We start from the raw sequence: 18,987 nt of genomic DNA on the forward strand, positions 1-18,987 counted from the left end.
CTGATATTTTTCTTGTGGGTTTTTGAAGCTGAGAAATAAGTTTTATTGTAGTGATAAACTATAAAGTGCTGATTTTTGTTCTGTTTTTGCTTTTAAAATGTTGGGTTTTGTTTCTGTTAAGATATGATAGATTTGTTCTCCAAGGACCTCTCTCTTAGATGCATTTCCCAGACAGATATTACTATCTTTTATTTTTACAATTCTTAAAATACTGTTAAACCTAGAAATTTGATCCTAACATATATGAATTGTTCTTTCTCAGAGTGAAGATACCCAACAGCAAATCATCAGGGAGACATTCCATTTGGTATCTAAGAGAGATGAAAATGTTTGTAATTTCCTAGAAGGAGGATTGTAAGTAAAGCATTTCATGGACATTTCTAATCTTTGATTGTATGATTAAAATACATACTGTTTAATCAGTTTATTGTAAAGTTTCCTAATTTGATTAATTGGATCAGGTGAATTAATTGCCCCTTACATTAGCTATAAATCAAAGTTAAATAATTTTTGAAGATACGCAATCTTTTTCTTTTTAAAAATTTTATAAAAGCATTTTATATAGAGATAATATGTTCATATGGCAGAAATTCAGACATTACTGGGAAGTATAAAATGTAAACTGTCTTCCTCCTCCAGCTTTAGTCCTTCTTCCCGGTTTCTTGTATATCCTTCTAGAAAATTAATTTTACACTAACATACAAAAGTATAACCTTAAAAATTTTTACGTACGGGGTCATACATGTATGCTGGTTTTCGTGTTGCTTGTTTGCACTTACATTTTGAAAAGCTTGGCATATAAGCATATCTAGAGCAGTGTTATTCTTTTTAATAACTACAGAGTATTCCTTAGGGTGAATGGACCTGTTCTTAAAAACTTAGATAGCTTATTTTATTATTATACACAAAAGTGAACTCTGCTTTTCAAATATGTGATGTATTTATACAGATAGATAGGTTAGGTAGATTCAAATTCAGCTAATAGACTTTTTTCTGTTTTTAAAATGAATAAATAAGAATTGCTTATAGTTTGCCAGCTATAATAAATAAGTACTTTTAAATTAATGGGTTTCATGAAATCAGTTTGTTCTCAAATAGTTTCATAAATGTTCCCTCTCATGTTTTATGTTTAATTTCTTAATGAGATATTTCCTCATTGACAATTCAAAAACTAAACTTTAGCTGAACCTCATTATGAATAATTATAGATTAGTTAGAGAAACCTATACTTTTCTGTATTTTTAAGGTGTATGATGCATATTATGAAAAATAGTTAGATAATAGAGAATTCATTCTTACCTAACCATAAATTACTTTTTATCATGTAGAAAGTTTACTTGCATTTCTTAAAAGGTTGTATCATGCTGCACTTAAATTCGCAAATACAAGCCTATGATTTGTGAATTTTGCTATTAAGTGAAGGCCTCCAGTTTAATAGTTGAGACAGGGGTACCAGCTTTGTTTTGTATTTTTATTATATTTTACTTATTTCTTTTAAACTTCTGTGTTTAGTTGTGTTTGCCAGTATCATCATTTTCCTTCATCTCAGCTTACTAATCTAATCTCATAGGAAATGCGTCACCCAGCACAGTGCACTGCATATGGTAGATGTGTAGAAACCTGATTATTCTAATCAGGGCATTGTTTGAGCTGGAAATTATGACTTGAATTTGTGATTTTTCTTTTCCAAACTTATAAAAGGTAGAAAGCAAATATTGCATCAGAGATGAGGCTACACATCTGGTTTAGTCCTGGTTTTGTTACTAGCAATCAGGTTTTCTTGGTCACATCAGTTAAAATCTTTGTATCTCAGTTTCTCTCTTATGATAAATAAGATATTTAGACTACGAGGATTCCTAAAATCCTGTGGTTTTTATGTCGTGTATTGAATTCTGTGCAAGAATTTGACTCACCATTATACTATAGTTTAAAGATGAAATAACAGCAAAATTTGTATTTATATTAATATCTTTGCTTTCTTTTAATAACTTTAGTAGCCATTTTGAAGCTTATTATTTCCAAAAGTTTGGTCTTCTAAAGTAGAGCCAAACAAAAGTTTAAGATAATCACTAAATTGCAGATTCAGGATGAAGTAAAGCCTGCTGTTTGTGCTCTTTTTGTCCCTTTCAAGAACAGTTGCATTGATAGTCTATAAATACAAGTCCAAGAATCTTTGAAGTACGTGCACATATTTTTAATTGAGCATCTATTCTAGATAGTAGGAGTTTTTAATTCTTGTCAAAGATCATTTTCACTTTTGCAATTAGAGAATATAGAGTAGTAAAAAATAATGAGAATATGGAGAAGTTGTTTCTGCAAAACTTGTTAAATTTAGTGTTACTTTTACTGAGTAAGAAATAGATGCTATTTTCCTGTGTGTCTTGTTTGAATGTTCAGTAAGCTTTGATTACTTTTAGCCTTGATTTTTATATTGTGTTAGTGTTAAAGGGTCTTTTGAGAAGTGAATTAATTGTTGTAACTATGGAAAGCTAGGTAATATTTAGAAAAATAGAAGGTGTTTGGAATGATTCCTAAATTATTGTTTTTAAAATGCTGAAATACCTATCAATCTAATATTATCTGGTGAAAGAATGGAGTATCTCTTAGCTCAGTTTTCTTGCATTTATATTCCGAAACAAAGTGTATTTTTGGAGGAGATCTTGATGGTAAATCTCTCCGAAACTTAAGAAGAAATGTCATTCTTCTTTTTTTTTTCCTAGTTGATAATCAGTCTTATGCTGTGTAACTTACTGTGACCTACAGAGTTAAATCTAGTAAGCACTTAGAAATGCCCTATGATCTCATTTCTGCCTGCTTTTCTGATCTAATCACTTACTAATCTATTGTTGGTCACAGGCCTTCTTTTTCTCTTTTAAACATAGATATTTTGTTCTTGATAAAATGGCCTTTTTATTATTTGTTAGCTTTGCCTGAAATGCTGTTTTCTAAATTTTTTCATAGCAGGCTCCTTACCATTAGACGTCAGCCTGGACATCTACTCTTTTCTTAACACTCAGTTGGAAATAGCAAATCCATCAATGTTGCATCATCCTATGTGATTCTGTATGTAGTGCCTTCCACTCATCATTTTTTCTCATTTGTTTATTGCTCCTTACCCACTCTCCATGCCTGACACATAGTAGGTACTCAGTAGATAATTGAATGACTGAATGAACTAAAATTAAGCACCAGCATCTTTCACTTGACTTCTCTGAGAAAAGCAAACATCTAGTTCACTTGAGTTCTATGTCATTAAATGTTACCTTTCATTTTATAGAGGATTTTAAACAAATTGTCAGTTTACTTGAGCTAATGAAAATGTTTTTCATTTTGCTCCTGTAACATTCCAATTTTTTTGTTTTGTGATTTAGATTAATTGGAGGATCTGACAACAAACTGATTTATAGACATTATGCAACATTATATTTCGTCTTCTGTGTGGATTCTTCTGAAAGTGAACTTGGCATTTTAGATCTAATTCAAGTAAGTTAACACTTGCTTCTTATTGTCTTAAATAACAATTTTGGCATTTCTATTTTTTAAAACTTCTGTGTTCTGCATTTTCTAAAATAATGTTTTGTTTGGTAAGAAATAAAGTTCCATAGTAGATATTGGGTGGGTAAAAGAGGAATGACGGATGTAGAAGCACATAGACTAATTTAATCTGATTAAGACTAATCACAAGTAATTTTCTCATGCCCTTTTTCTTGTTCATATAAGTCACCACAAGAAGCCCAACACTCATGGGTTTTTACCGTGTGTATCCATATCTAACCTCCCAAACCCACCCCTTTCTGTCTCCTGAAAATCTTTGTTGCAGATAGATGCAACTGGTGTTCCAGGTTCTTGTCCTGTCCCAGAAAGAATTCAGAGACAAGACTTAGAGGTTAAAAAAGGTAAAGTGAGCATTTATTAAAGGATGGATAGCACTCTCTCAGGGGAGAGCGGGCAGGCTCAGGTGAGCAGCTGCCCTGAGTTTCTTTGGCAAGTTAGCTACATAGGGTGTAAAAATGAATGGGTGGAATATTCATTGGGGAGGGAAGGGTTTGGGGTCGTATTCCCTGATTATCATCCCAACTCCACCTTCCCGAAGGGAGGAGGCATTTTTGTCCTTATTTAGTCTGGATCGGAAGTGTCATGGCATCGGTGCATGATGGGTACTTCTGATCTGCAAGAATGATTTTATTGAAATGAGGGCATAATGAGCAAAAGGTCACATTCGGACACTAGAAATTCCTGCCTTTTCTCACCTTTCTTTGTTCTTCTCCAGGCCACTTGTCATCCCAAAAGGCATGATCCCTTATAAGCCCCAAGGTTCCTGCTTTTCTTTCTCTACCCAAGGATCCCTGCTGCTTACATGATGTGCGGTTTCCTGCATTTGGCCTGTGCCCCTCCTTTCTGCCCAATTCCTGCCATTTGGCCTGTGTCCCCCTTTCTCTGCTCATATCTAGCTATCTGCCTGCTTTAACACTTTAATAATGTCCCTGAAACACAAAGTCAGTCATCAGCAAATTCCTCCTTACCTTCAACCTCTTTTATTACTATTACCTTCAGCTTTTTACTCTCAGTTAAATCTGGGTGGCCTGATGACACTACCTGCCACCCTCTCAGGTAGCAGCAGTTTTCTCTCCTGCTTTCTTCATGTCATTGAACCTGGAGGGTGTTCTCTTTGCTTTTCATTACTTTTTCCAGACCTTTTTCTCTTCTAAAACATCTCCAAAATTTATCTCATGTTTTCAGACTATGCCACCTTCTACCCATCCTGTTGCAGTAATCTCTCATTCTCACCTCCCATTCATTGGAGATAAAAACTTCCAGTGGTCTGAGAATTTAGTCGACTTGCAAGCTAACAAGTTAACTACCACAATTTATGGATGCTGGCAAAAGAAGCTTTCTGGGCCAGAAGCAAAGAGCTTTATTACTAACAGTAAAAGCAATAACCAAAGTGACAGCATTTGCCTACACTAGTTACTCAAGTCCTAGTTCCTAAAGTGTGACTGGTAAGGTACAGGAAGACCAGCATGCACAGTGGATTGCATTATAGGAGAGGAAGCCCAAGCTTAGGGAACTGGAATCTTTTATAATGGACACTTAGCATGTCTGCCCATGTCCTGGAGGAAGAGAATATCTTCCAAGGGTGTAGATAAACCTACCCTTTGCTTTGGAGGGAAACACTATCTGTTTTCCAAAGCTGTTGGCTATACAAGCTTACTTGGCAAGACAGTCCACAATAAAGGCAGTCAGTACGTCTATTCCCATGATGTGCAGAAATGGAAGGCCCGTGCAGAATTGTCTAACAGATTTTAGTTCCTAGTTCAGTGACATTCACGTAGTACTACTTGTGTTATAATTCTTGGTTATTTCAGTCTTAATGTGAATAATTCATTCAGTACACTGGTATTATCAAAACTGGAATTCCTCTTCTTCAGTGAATTTTTGCCCATTACCCCACTTCATAGCTCATTTCTTTGACATTGTCTTTATTTAAACTTCAATCCCTCCATCATCTCAATTTCAGCTTCCACTCTCTGCCATCTCTTATCTTTTCATATCACGATTTATATTACTCCAACAGTTCTTTGAGCCTGTTGGGACTTCAGTCTTTTTTTTAAATTTTTTTTAAGGATAAAAATGTTTACTGATACTTTTATAGCTATAGTTATACATTTTTGACTGTTCAATTCGTTTATTAATAGATACATGGCAGCTTTAGAAAAACAGACATGTTTATATCCAGATTCTGTATTCTCTTCCTATGTTCATTATATCTCTTCAGTGTCTCTTTGGGACTTTCAGTCTTAAATCTGTCATTTTCTCGCTGTTCCTGATCCTCCTTATGTCTTACTTTCCTTGCCTTGCTTAAATTCCATGGTCAGTCATGATAATCATATGCTTGTATATACTCAACTCTTTGCTTGTACTCACATGTCTGAACATACTTAGAGGGAAAAAAAAGATAACCATACATGCAGGCTTCACTTTAAATTCATGATCCCTAACCTCATTTAGTCCTTAATGCTACCCAATAATCGTGTCATATTTCCTTGGTCATTTTACTCTCCCACACTTCTAGACAGCTGCTGATACATTCTCCTGAAATCCCTAGCGGTTCTAGCATGCTGCTTCCTAGTTCACTAGGGAGTCAGAAGGAATCAGACTCTGCATCTGTGTCCTTGCTCTGCTCCCTTCTTTGAGAAGTGGATGACCCTTGCTCCTAGCTGAGGCCAACTCACCCACTTAATTACTAGTTTTCTCCTCCTCATTGCTCTAGCATTTCTCTCTCATGTATCATTTTTCCTCTCTTCTAGATCATTCCCACTAGCCTATAATATGTTCTTGCATCCAAAAAAAGGAGGGAAAATTCTTGTCCCTGTTTCCTTCTCCAGCCACTGCCTCATTTCTTTGCAAAAGTTGTCTGTACACAGTATCTTTAGTTTTTCTTCTCCCTTTTTTTCTTGAACACACTCCAGTCAGGTTTTTCAGCTCTACTGTGTGTCATTGAATTCGAAGTTTCTCATCAGTCTTCCTTTATTTGATTAAGATTGTTTATTACTGTCTTCTTCATGAAATATTTTCTTCACTTGGCTTCTGGGACACCTTACTTGCTCAGTTTTCATCCTACTACTTTAGTTGCTTCATTTTAGTTTCTTGGTCTGTCTGATACCTTCTTTGACAAATCCTGTTGATTGTACAGAATCTGCTTACTACTGTCTGCCCTGCCTCCACATTGGTCCAAGCCACCATCAGCTCTTGCCTGGATTATTTCAGTAGTTTTCTGACTGGTCTTCCTGCTTTCACTGCCTTTTCCTTTTTTGCCTTTTCTCAGTAAAACAGCAATACTATTGAAATATGTTACATTTTATACTCTTCCATTCTGAATTCTTCAGTGGTTTCCCTTCTCACTCACAGTAAAAGCCAAATTCCTTGTAAATGACCCATGAGGCTTCACGTGACCTGGCTCCCCTCCCCATACCTGCTCCTTATTTCTTACTCACCTCTGTCCATTTTCTCCCCTTTTCCCCTTTGCTCCACCCGCACTGGCCTTCCTTATTCCTCGGGTACACCAGGCATGCTTTTACCTCAGCCTGTGTACTTGCTGATCCTTCTACTTGGATTATTCTCCCATTGTTGATTATTATTTTGTTGCTGTTGCTGATCTTAATGGTTATGATAGCATGATTGTTTTATCTCAGAAGGGAATTATATGAGGAGTTGTCAAAAAACAAATAATCCTACGTCTTCCCTGAAGTAAATTCTGTTTGTCATGTATTTGGGAAGTGGAAACTATGTCTTATGTTTTATAGAATGTTTTAGCCGTTACTGTTTGAAATGTTGGTAATTTGTCTTGATATTAGGTAAGATACAGAGAGAAGAATTTCAGGAGGATTGTGTCATCTTCCTATTACTAATGTGGGTTTGAGCTGTTTTTACAAGAAGTGCCTATTGAGTTATCACATGTTGATCTATCCTGTCACACAAAAAAAAGAAACTTTCTGTAATTTACCTTGCAGGGATGAATTCTGTCATTATCTTGAATATACTGGAAGTGCTGTAGTTGCTGTCTTTCCCCTGTGATTATTACAGATCACTAAATACTTAAGAGGAAGTGCTGAGCATGTGTGTCAGTCACTTTAAAAACATTGGTTTAGTGAACAAAGATGGAAGGGAGTTACTGTTTCTGCTTCTGTTTCATGAAACAGCTATTCAGAGCTTATTTAGAACTGATTTTCTTGGAATTGTCTACCCTCTAGTTTTGAGAAATCCAAGTGTAATATAAGTAAAAGTGGAAAATATAAATCAAGAGAGTTTAGATCAAATTCTCTTGGTTTTGTATTTTCTTTAGATAATGAATTGAGAAAATGTAATAAACATCAACATGTAATGACTAAACACCTGTTTAATTTTGATTTCTTGAATATTAAAAATGATACAATTTAAATGATCATCAGAAGCATATATTTTTATGCAAAGATTTCATGTTTCTAAGGTATGCATATCTTGTCCCAGATTTGATTTCATTTTTTATCTTGTATACAATCTGAGAGAAGGCATTGTTAGTAAATTACATATGGGATTTATACCAGTATGTCACCAAATTGAATAATCAGCTTCTGTTTTCTTTGTTTCTTTTAATTCTTTGTTAGTAGGGGAAAAAATGATCTATTTTTGTTTCTGATGTGTACTATTTTAGTGTGGTATTGACTGCAGTATAAGCCAGTTTCAGAGCTGATACCTAGCCTTTTTTGAAGTCCCTTCTGTTGCCGTGTATCTTGATTGGAAGTGTTAAAATATTTACAGAGTGAGAATGGAAGTTCATTAAATATTAACACTGGTTGTTTGAGTTATTTATAAGCAGTTGTATTGTCCTCAATTAATTTAGTATGCTAGGCTGATAATGGAGGCATCAAAGTTCACTAGATAATTCCAAATTTTGTAATAGTTTTCTGTGTCACATGTAGCAGTTACATCAGCAGTAGCCTTGTTCAGCAATAGTTAGGAAAAAATTGAGAACTAACAGCTAAGCTTTTCTTTAGATTTAGAAAGATACATTTTTACCATGGTATTGGAATATAAACAAGAGCTCTTATGTATAGGATTTGTCAGTACTACAGACCAGAGTGTTAGACTAGCTATTGTGAAGTTATTTTACTTATGATTACTAATGTTAATTTAGTATGGTATTGAGCAAGTCATTTAATCTTCATAGATCTTGAATTTTTTCACCTGTAAAGTACTCTTGTTTCAATATGCTGCCTATAGACCTCATGAGTTGTTAGAAATATCAGTGAATTAAGGGAAGCTAGTGGCGGTTAAAATCATTCAGGCTCTGCTTTGTACTGGCTCTTTAACTTTGGGCAAGTTATTTAACCTCTTTTGTCTCTAACTTTTCTCATCTGCGAAATGGGAGTGATAATAATAATATCAACCCATAGAGTATGTGAAAGCATTAAAAAAGGTTAGTGTACATGAATCCTGTCACTAAATGACTGACACGTAATAGTCAGTGGTTTTTAGCTAACATTATTGTTTAAGCATATACTTGTAAGGAAGGCATCTGAAGTATTATTTCATTAGTATACAAACTGAATTGGGTAAAGAATTCCTTTTGTTTTTCATTTTTACATGAATTTGTGAATCTTTTTATACTATATGTTCTTTGATGGCTTAGGGATTCTGCATTGTGATAGAATTATGCGATAAGAATAGGCTTAATTGGGGAAACTTGTAAACCAAGAATACTTAATTGAAGACCCCCTGATCTTCCCACTGTTGCATAGGAAGCTATGCTGAGGCAGATATTACTAAACACAGACTAGTGTGCCACCCCACATCATTGTTCTCTTTTACTATAAGGGTCGGCTTTATTGAAAACATCTGTCAGTGGAGTGACATACAGATTACTTAAGCTTTGAGTTATACAGGTTTAGGTGCCACCTGTTTTTAAGAATTGTCTGGGAAGATTAGCCGACTTTAGGACTGTGGGAAGTTTCAGCTCCTCTATTGGGGGATTGGGTAGGATAAACCCCTGGTCCTATGGAGATAACTTCTGATACAGTTCCTCCTGCTAGACAGAGAGGGAGCCCTGGCCCAGTTCATTTGTTTTCCAGGTAATCATTTTTGGAAAATTCTGCTCTCTCCACCATAACTGTGTTACCAGTGTTAAAAATTTCTCTTTTTAATAAGAGCGACTACAATGTAATTAAGTTTCCTGTGGTACAAGCAGTCTTTGCTTTGCATAATACTGTGTTAATGTGGGTGATAGAAAAATGGAAAGTTAACATTTTTGCTTTATACTTTTCTGTATTTTCTAAGTTCTCTAAATAATCACTTCTTACTACATTAAAAATAAAGGGCCATTTTTGTTGTTGTTGGAAGGAGTATGCCTAGTGAATAAGAATGTGAATTCTGCAGTGAGACTTTTTGGACTTTGATGGGGACTCTTCTGCCTAACTGTGCTAGTAGTTAGTTAACTTCTTGCTTTAAATTACTCTTCCACAGATGGTTGATAATAAAAGTACCTGCCTTACGGGATTACTGTAAAGGATTAAATAAAATAATCTATTTAAAGCACTTGGAACAATAGCAATGCCATAATAGCATAAAACTCAATAAGTACTAACTATTATCATCGTTAACCTTTAAAATTTTTTTAATTTTATTTTTTTAAATAGAAATAAATTACACAAAAAGAATCATTAATCTGAACTGTTAAGGAATCATTATGACATGACTATAGATGACAGATAGTCCTTTCATCAACTCTTTAATTTTTCATATTAAAGTCAAGGGTTTAATATGTCTAACCAGTACATAGTAAGTGCACAATAAATGTCTCTATTTTTACTGATAAAAAAATGTCAGTCATCATTGGCACATTAGTTTCCAGGTCAGGTTTAGTGGAAATGCAGTTCAGAATCCAGTCATATGCTGAGTCAAGTGCTATTTACACACCATAGTTTAAAGATTCTGAATATTACATTACATATTACATTTAACAATCCATGTTGGAGACTATATCTAGGCTACATTCACAGTTGTTTTTCAAAGGTAATTGATCTGATTTTAAGTTCACTATGTCTTCCCTAGCTCTACTAATACATTTTTAGTGGTATTTTTAAATTCCTAAGCTAAACCAGTATCTGTCTAGAACATTTTGCTGACTGAAAAACATTTTTTTAAGATCTCTTGGCATATTCTTAAGTTTATACCTCCTATTCTTGGGCTTAAAACTTTCCTGTCTTATAACATGTCAATTTAACATTTATGTATTTTATTTAATACTATAGATTAGAAACAGTAGGATCAGTTCCTCCTGAAATTTAACATAAGTCCCCAAACCTAGACAAAAAAATATATTTTTTTACCTAGAAACTCTAAAGGCAGGGGGGTGGGGGTGTCTGCCAAATAAGTGATATTGCTTAAGAATATTTTGTGGCATTTATTTTGCCTAGTGCACATTTTTATTTCTTCATCTGTGTATAGTATTATAATGCTAGCTAACATTTATTGAGTACTTTTTTTTTTTGGTGAGATACTGTTGTAAGCCCTTTATATTTATTAATATTATATTTATATATTATATATTATTTATATTAATTTATAAATTAATTATATTTATTACTTTAAGCACCAAAACAACTCTGTGGCATAGAGTTATTATTGTGCCCAACTGAAGAAACTGAGGCTTAGAGTTAAGTAACTTGCCCTTGATTTCATTGTTAGAGGCTAAGCTGGAATTTTAATAGGGTGCTAAGGACTCTTAAGTACTCAGCTGCCTCATAATAGACTCCTGTTATCCTTTATGGCCCAAGAATATAGATTTGTAATTAAAGATAAAGGGAAACACGAGAAAGTTCTGTTGATAGAAGGGCACAAGGAAGGGAGATTCTTTATTACGTAGATGTGGCATTTTTTGTAATGTCTCTTTTATATTTATTTTTGGAAAATGATGTAATTATTAAAATGAAGGAAAACTTAAACTATGATTCTTAGTAAATTAAAAGTAATTTTTCTCCCATCAGCGTTTGAATCCCCAAGGCCAGAGATTGATGAGTAGCTATTTAGTAGATAACAGTTATATTGAAATTGACTTTAAACTTTTATTGTTTAAAAAAATGAAACATAGTAGGGTGCCATTTACCATGTCACTTATAGTTCTTTGCTCTTTTTATCTTTCTCTTTGTGAAATATAATGCAACAGCAACTTTATTATTTTTTGGTTGTTATGGTCAGAACCCCCAAGGCCCATTAATTTTTCTTAATTTCTTTACTTCAGTTTGTAGATTATTAGTTTTATATTGGGCTTATCCATGTAACATCAGCAGTGTATATCTACCTTGGGGCTCTAGATTCTAATTATGTTAAATAATTCTTGCTAACTCAGAAGAAAATTAATGGAGAGTCTTTTGAAGAGAGTTTTTTATCTCATTTTTTTTTTTACCCAACTTAGCATTTCAATGCCTTCAATCTTAAGAATTCTTTTCCTTAAGTTAAGAACATGTAGTTATTATGACATTTTGCTGCAAGCTACTTTTTAAAAAAATTTACATTTTTCATAAGTGGTATTCTTGTGGTTTAAGTATTGACATTTTTTATTTCTAAGCTAATAAGCAAATCACAAAGACTTGGCAACCTCAGTGTACTTGCTTTTATATCAACAATCATTAGCAGAATTAGAATTTTCTATTTCTGTTTTAATTTTATAATCATATGTTTTGAACAGATAAATAAGGGTACTGGCTTTGGTTTAGCAGGTGTGTTTTTGGCACTATGTAGGGTGCTTTATCTAAATTATTTAACTAAATATTTTAGATAATCCAGAAAGGTAGATAGTTGTGTAACTGTTTTATAGTTCTGATATTTAGAGGAGTTAAGTGATACTTAGGCTCACATATGTAGGTAGCAGCCAAGTCAGAATTTGAAGTCAAGTCTTTCTGGTTTCCTCACCACTTTGCTATACTGCCTGTATACATAACTTTTCTTTCTTTTTTTTTTTTTTTTGCAGTCTTTAGTTCACCAGTGGCACCTTCAGTGCTACCATGAACTTTTTTTCTTTGTCCAGTATAGTCTTCACATTCAGTGGGTTCCACTGATCCTTCATAAAAATACATAGTGGAAGGGAAACTATTTAGATAGCATTTTCACCAAGATAGTCATCTTCTGATGATTAAAAAAGAATGACTACAGTATATGGGTAATCAAACCAGTGGATCTGGAAAAAGTAAACATGGAAAAATAAAGGCATACTGGAAACTTTATTCTGATTAATAGATTTAATAATGACTTTAAATTAAGAAAGATCACTTCACTTCAATTAAAAATTAATTCCAGATAGATTTGGTCCAAACATGAAAAGTAAAATAGTGAAGCTTTTGTTTTCTTCTGGGAAAGTATCTTTTTGACCTTGCTGTAGGCAAAAATTTCTTAAATTGGACATACACGCAAAAAGATTAACCATTAAGGAAAAAAGCTTATAGGTTGGATTATACTGAAATTTAAACCTAGGTTCTTCCAAGAACATTACTAGAAGAATGAAAAGGCAAGTCACAGAGTGGGAGAAGATATCCATAGTATGTATATGTTGACAGGACTGTGTCATATATATATAAAGAATATTTATATATATTATATATATAAAGAATTTCTATACATCAATAAGAAAAAATGAGCATAAGTCTTGAACAGAAAAATGAGCATAAGTCTTGAACAGACGTCACAAAAAAGGATATCTAAATGGTTGATAAATATGAAATGGTGGTTAATCTCCTTAGGCAACAAGGAAATACAAATGAATATCATAATGACATGCCACCACACACCCATAAGAATGGCTAAAATTAGAACCATAACATAAAATGGTGGCAAGGATGTGGCCCTTTGGGATCTCACATGTACTGCTATTTGAAGTGTAAATTTTTATAATTGCTTTGAAAATCTATTGAAAATCACTTTGAAAATCACTACTCTGTGACCCAGTAATTCTGCTCTAGATATGCACTAAGTAGATACGTGTATGAATGTTTACTGAAAGACTTGTATAAGAATGTTCTTAGCAGTACTAATTGTAATGGCCCCATACTGGAAACAACCCAAATTTCTGTCAACAGTGGAATGGATAAATATATTGTGGTATATTCCTACAGTGGCACATTGTATAACAAAAATGAATAAACTATTTATTATATAATAATATAAATTAATCTCACAAAAATAATGATAAATTGAAAAAGCCACACAGTTGGTTACATACTGTATGATTCCATTTAAATATACGGTTGTCCCTTGATATCTGTGGGGGATTGGTTACAGAACCCACTGTGGTTACCAGAATCCACGAATACTCAAGTCCCTTACATTTAACTTTCCATATCTGTGGTTTGCACATCCCTAGATTCAGCCAACCATGGGTAATATAGTACTGTATTTATTGAAACAAATTTGCTTAAAAGTGGACCCATGCAACTCAGGCCTGTGTTGTTCAAGGGTCAATTGTAGTTCAAAAATAGGCAGAATGTATCTATAATGTTAGAAAAGTAGGATAGTGATAGTTGATAGATGGCGTATGAGGAGGCTTTTACTGTGCTGATAGTATTCTAATATTTGAATATTCAGTGTGGGTTACACAGATTACTTTGTAGAAATTGATCAGGTTATGATTTACATAACTTTTTAATTTTTGAGGTGTGGTTGGTTTACAATATTGCATTAGTTTCAGATATACAACCTAGCAATTCATAATTTTCATAGATTATACTCCATTTAAAGTCATTATTTTAAAATATTGGCTGTATTCCCTTTGCTGTGCAATATATCATTGTAGCTTATTTATTTTATACATAATATTTTTTACCTCTTAATCCCCTATCCCTATATTACCCCTCTTACCTTCCTTCTTCCCAGTGATAACCACTAGTTTGTTCTCTATGTCTGTGAGTCTGTTTCTGCTTTGTTATATTCATTCATTTTATTTTTTAGATTTCACGTATAAGTCATAACATATAGTATTTGTCTTTCTCTGTCTGACTTATTTCACTAAGCATAATACCCTCCAAGTCCATCCATGTTGTTGCAATTGGCATAATTGTCATTCTTTTTCATGGCTGAGTAGTATTGCATTGTGTGTGATTATATATATATGTGTGTGTGTGTGTGTAATGTGAGATATATATATCTTACATCTTCTTCATCCATTCATCTATTGATGAACACTTAAGTTGCTTTCATTAGTGGCAGTTGTAAATAATGCTGCTGTGAACTTTGTGGTGCAAGTATCTTTTCAAATTAGTGTTTTTGTTTTCTTCAGCTGTATGTCTAGGAGTGGAATTGCTGGATCATATGATAGTTCTGTTTTTAGGTTTTTGAGGAACCTTCATACTGTTTTTCACAGTGGCTGCACCATTTTACATTTCTATCATCAGTTTTGTGTACTTTTCTGTATGTATGTTATACTTCAGAAAAAATTTACTAAAGGACAGATCTTTTATGGCTTTATTTCCCATAACTTATATAACTATGAGTTATAAAATGTATTCAGACCACTTCCAAGTTAAAGATACTATTTCAGAAATAAATATTTTCATCTTTCTCAATGGGAAAGTTTTTTCTTTTTTACTCTTATTCTTACTTTCCCCAAGAAGTTAATATTTAAGTGCTTACTCTGTGTTCAAGCAGCATTATCCCCTTTTGTCCTCGTAACAAAAATCTATTATAGCAAGAAGAAAAACGAATCTGAATTAGGTAGAAATAGAATAAATAAAGTCATTTCAGTCAAGGTCTTCAGGAGAAATAGACAAAGTTGGGAGTTTGGGTAGATACTCAACAATATTTATTTTCTACCTACCACACAATTGAAATAAACTAGGAACTCACTTGAGGGTGGAATGTATATGCTTCACACTTGGTCATCTTAATAACTTGCCTTCTCATAAATGAAATTATGTGTAAACTGCATATTCTACTGTTGATATCTTATTTTTTCCTACTAACTTTGGTCTAAGTCAAGGATCAACAAATTACAGCCTTCAGGTCAAATCCAGCCTGCTATCTATTTTTGTAAATAACGTTTTATTGGAGCACAGCCACGCTCATTTGTTTGTGTTGTCTGTGGCTACTTTTATGCCAGATTGTATGGCCCATAAAGCCTAAAATCTTTACTCTGGACCTTTGCAGCGGAAGTTTGCCAACTCTGGGCTAAGACAATGTTGATCATGATCAAATAGTTAAATATATCTACATTCTTTCACCTGTCTTACCCTTCTACATTGATGCCAGGAAGGAACCTTGGATTGTAGGTCTGTGTAAATTGGCCTCAGGTTGGAGTAGTTACAGCATGAAACCTACTGTTTAGATTTTACTCTGACCCATAAGATCACCTATGAATAAGGTGACCAATACATTTCAGTTTGCTTGGAGCAGTCCTGGTTTACATCTGTTTTTCTAGGTGGTTATTATATTATACTAACATTGCATACTGTTGATAATATAATGATTAATAGCTGCTTTTTTTTTTACCCCCCCCCACCTTGGTATATATATTTTTTGCTGAAGTATAGTCAGTTTACAATGTTGTGTCAATTTCTGGTGTATAGCATAATGCTTCAGTCATACATGAAAATACATATATTCATTTTCATATTCTTTTTCACCATAAGTTACTACAAGATATTGAATATAGTTCCCTGTGCTATACAGTATGAACTTGTTATCAGATTTTGTGAGAATCCTCCTATATTTCAAAGCAAGAGATACTCTGCCAGAGCTCAGGAGGTGTTCTGTGCGATTCAGATGTAATTCTTGGTGTATCTGTGAGAGAGGGTGAGCTGTGAGTCTCTTCTCCACCATCTTGGCACTTCTCCTCTTTTACTCTTAATACCCCCCAGTTCAGATGATAAATTATATGGTCAGTCTGTCTGTGAAAATACCATTGAGAAGGGTAGTGGAAACAAACAGAAATAGGGTAGTGACAACTATGCAAAATGGAATTTAAGAGATTAATTTTTGCAATTTTGTGTCAGAGGTCTCCAAGACCCACGTCAGTGTTTTGTAGGACTAACAGTTCTTAGAAGTTGCTATGCTTATGGTTAGGGTTTATTACAATGAAAGGATACACAGTAAAACCATCAAAGGCACACGAGGAAGTGTCGAGGAGCCCAAGTGCAAGCTTCCAAGTGTTGTGCCTTCACACAGGAGTCACACAGATGTGCCTGATCCCCCCAGAAGTGATATGTGATAACATGTGCAAGTGTTCTCGACCAGGGAAGCTCACCCTAACCTGGGTGTCCTAGAGGTCAGTCATATAGGCATGTGGCACCTCTGTGACCGACCTTGCTTACTTAAGCTCCAGAACCTCAGAGAAAAAGTATGTTCATCGTAAATCACATTGTTAGCATAAGCTGGTACAGTGTGGCCCAAGACCTCAGGCATGCAAAAACACTCTTATCAGAAATTTCCAAGGGCTGTGTTCCCAAGAACTAGCCAAAGGCTAGTCTGAAAATGGGCCATTTGGGGGAATGTGTAGGGTTTGAGCAGCCGAGGCTTACTGAGTTACTACACAAGGTCATACAAAATATTTGAGCCAGAGTTTGAGTCTAGGTAAATCTGATTCCAAAGTCTGTACTCTTTCCGTAAGTTTGATTTTTACTGATTTGCTAATTAAAAACACTGGCTACATTAAATGTAGTAGAGACTTGGACTATGCCTGTCTATCTTGTTAAATACTTTTACTTGTGATAAGCTTTCTTTTTTCATCATACTGTATTTTGCATTTTAATTTATTGAAAAGTAGCTTAGATGAAGAATAGTCTATAAGTATTCCTTTTGCACTTAATATGGCGTTTAATTTAAAGAAGAAATGTGATAGAAGCTTTAGTTCACAATTAAGAATTGTCTGCCTTGTAGATAATAGATTCGAATGATCTTATACAATTCTCAAAAGCTTTTAACCTTTTTTTCTTTTCTTTAGGTATTTGTGGAAACATTAGACAAGTGTTTTGAAAATGTCTGTGAACTGGATCTGATTTTCCATGTAGACAAGGTACAGTTTCTACATTATCAAATGGTCTAAGCTTTTTATCTTAGAAAAATATTAATTTGTATTTGTCAAAGTAAAAATGGATTTAGTGAGAGGGGAGGGTATAGCTCAGTGGTAGAGCATGTGCTTAGCATGTACAAGGTCCTGGGTTCAATCCCCAGTACCTCCCTTAAAAAAAAGTAAATAAATAAACCTAATTACCTCCCCCCCAAACAAAAATAAAAAACAAACAAACAAAAAAAGAAAGCATTTTGTATTTGAGTCATGAAATGACAGGCTCCTGGCTGAGGTGATTTAGAGTGGAAAAAAACAAGAAGCAACATAAAAGCAACAGGCATTATGTGATAAATAGTGATAGAATTGCCATTTAGAGAAGGCTGTAACATATTAGTGATGCTGCTCACTAAAATGACTTTAAAAAAATGGATTTAGTGAATGAAACTATTTTTATTCCTTTATTTAATTCATAAGTTATATTTACTATGAGCGAGGCACTCAGCCAGACCCTGAGGAGTTCATGTCTGGAGGAGGAAACTGGCATGAACAAGTATGTTGAGAGTGTTAATGGAACACAGCTACACCAGTTACCTCTGCCTAGGAGAGTGCAACTGGAGGAAATTACATTTAAACTGGGTTTTTTTAAGCATTAGTAGGTGTTCCATAGAAAAGGAGAGGATGGCTCTACAGGCAGAGATGTAAAGTACGGGGTTTTTGTGACAAGGGGATTTGGTATTGATCATGAAGCCTAATTTTAAAGTGCCTTTATTTTAGTGCCATGGATTTTGGAATTCATTCTGAGGCAATTTAACTTTTCAAAACAAGTTTTTACTGACATTATTGTTGCTTTGGTTGTTCATTCTTGAGGGGTAAGCTAATTTTTTCTGCATTAAGGAGGTTCTGTTGGTAGGTGGGAGGTTAAAGACAAGGAAATCAGTTAGAAATCTGTTGCAGTAGTCCAGAAAAAAATGAACTAAGGCAGTAGAGTAGTGATGAAAGAAAGTGGAATTGACAGAACTTGATGTATCAAAAGAAGGTGAGAGAAAGGAAGAATGACTGAGTTCTCTAGCCAGTATTACTGGATATTGGTGGTAGGGAATTTACAAGGAAGAGATTCTACTTTTACTATATATAGAATTTTTTTTCTCTTTTAAGTTTATTTAATGTAACAGATTGTTTTGAGTGATTCAGGCTTTGAATAAAATAGTCTGAAATTTTTAACAAAAAATTGTGATTTTTAAAAATCAGCTTTGTTGAGGTGTAATTTACACACATTAAAATTCAGTAGCTTTAAGCATACATTTAACTAAGTTTTGGCAAATACATTTAGTTATGCAACCACTACTACAATCAAGATACAGCACAAGGAATGCATTTTATTATTTGTGAACATCAAAAGAATACATTTATCATTAGCCAGTCCTCTAGGATCATTTTTCCCTTTTACTAAGTGATTTAAT

The 18,987-nt window shown here is 34.0% G+C and overlaps 1 protein-coding gene across 2 annotated transcripts in view; it reads left to right on the plus strand.

Annotated features, from left to right (window-relative positions):
• AP3S1 (adaptor related protein complex 3 subunit sigma 1) overlaps positions 1–18,987 on the plus strand; it is a 56,309-nt gene that overhangs the window by 17,921 nt on the left and 19,401 nt on the right. For both annotated transcript variants that reach the window (XM_031448852.2, XM_031448854.2), the window contains exons 2-4: positions 263–354; positions 3,372–3,483; positions 17,462–17,533. In XM_031448852.2, the coding sequence (XP_031304712.1) occupies positions 263–354; positions 3,372–3,483; positions 17,462–17,533 (276 nt within the window). The remainder of the gene's footprint in view (positions 1–262; positions 355–3,371; positions 3,484–17,461; positions 17,534–18,987) is intronic.

The sequence above is a fragment of the Camelus dromedarius genome, chromosome 3 (genome assembly GCF_036321535.1).
Source record: "Camelus dromedarius isolate mCamDro1 chromosome 3, mCamDro1.pat, whole genome shotgun sequence".
Lineage (NCBI taxonomy): Eukaryota > Metazoa > Chordata > Mammalia > Artiodactyla > Camelidae > Camelus > Camelus dromedarius.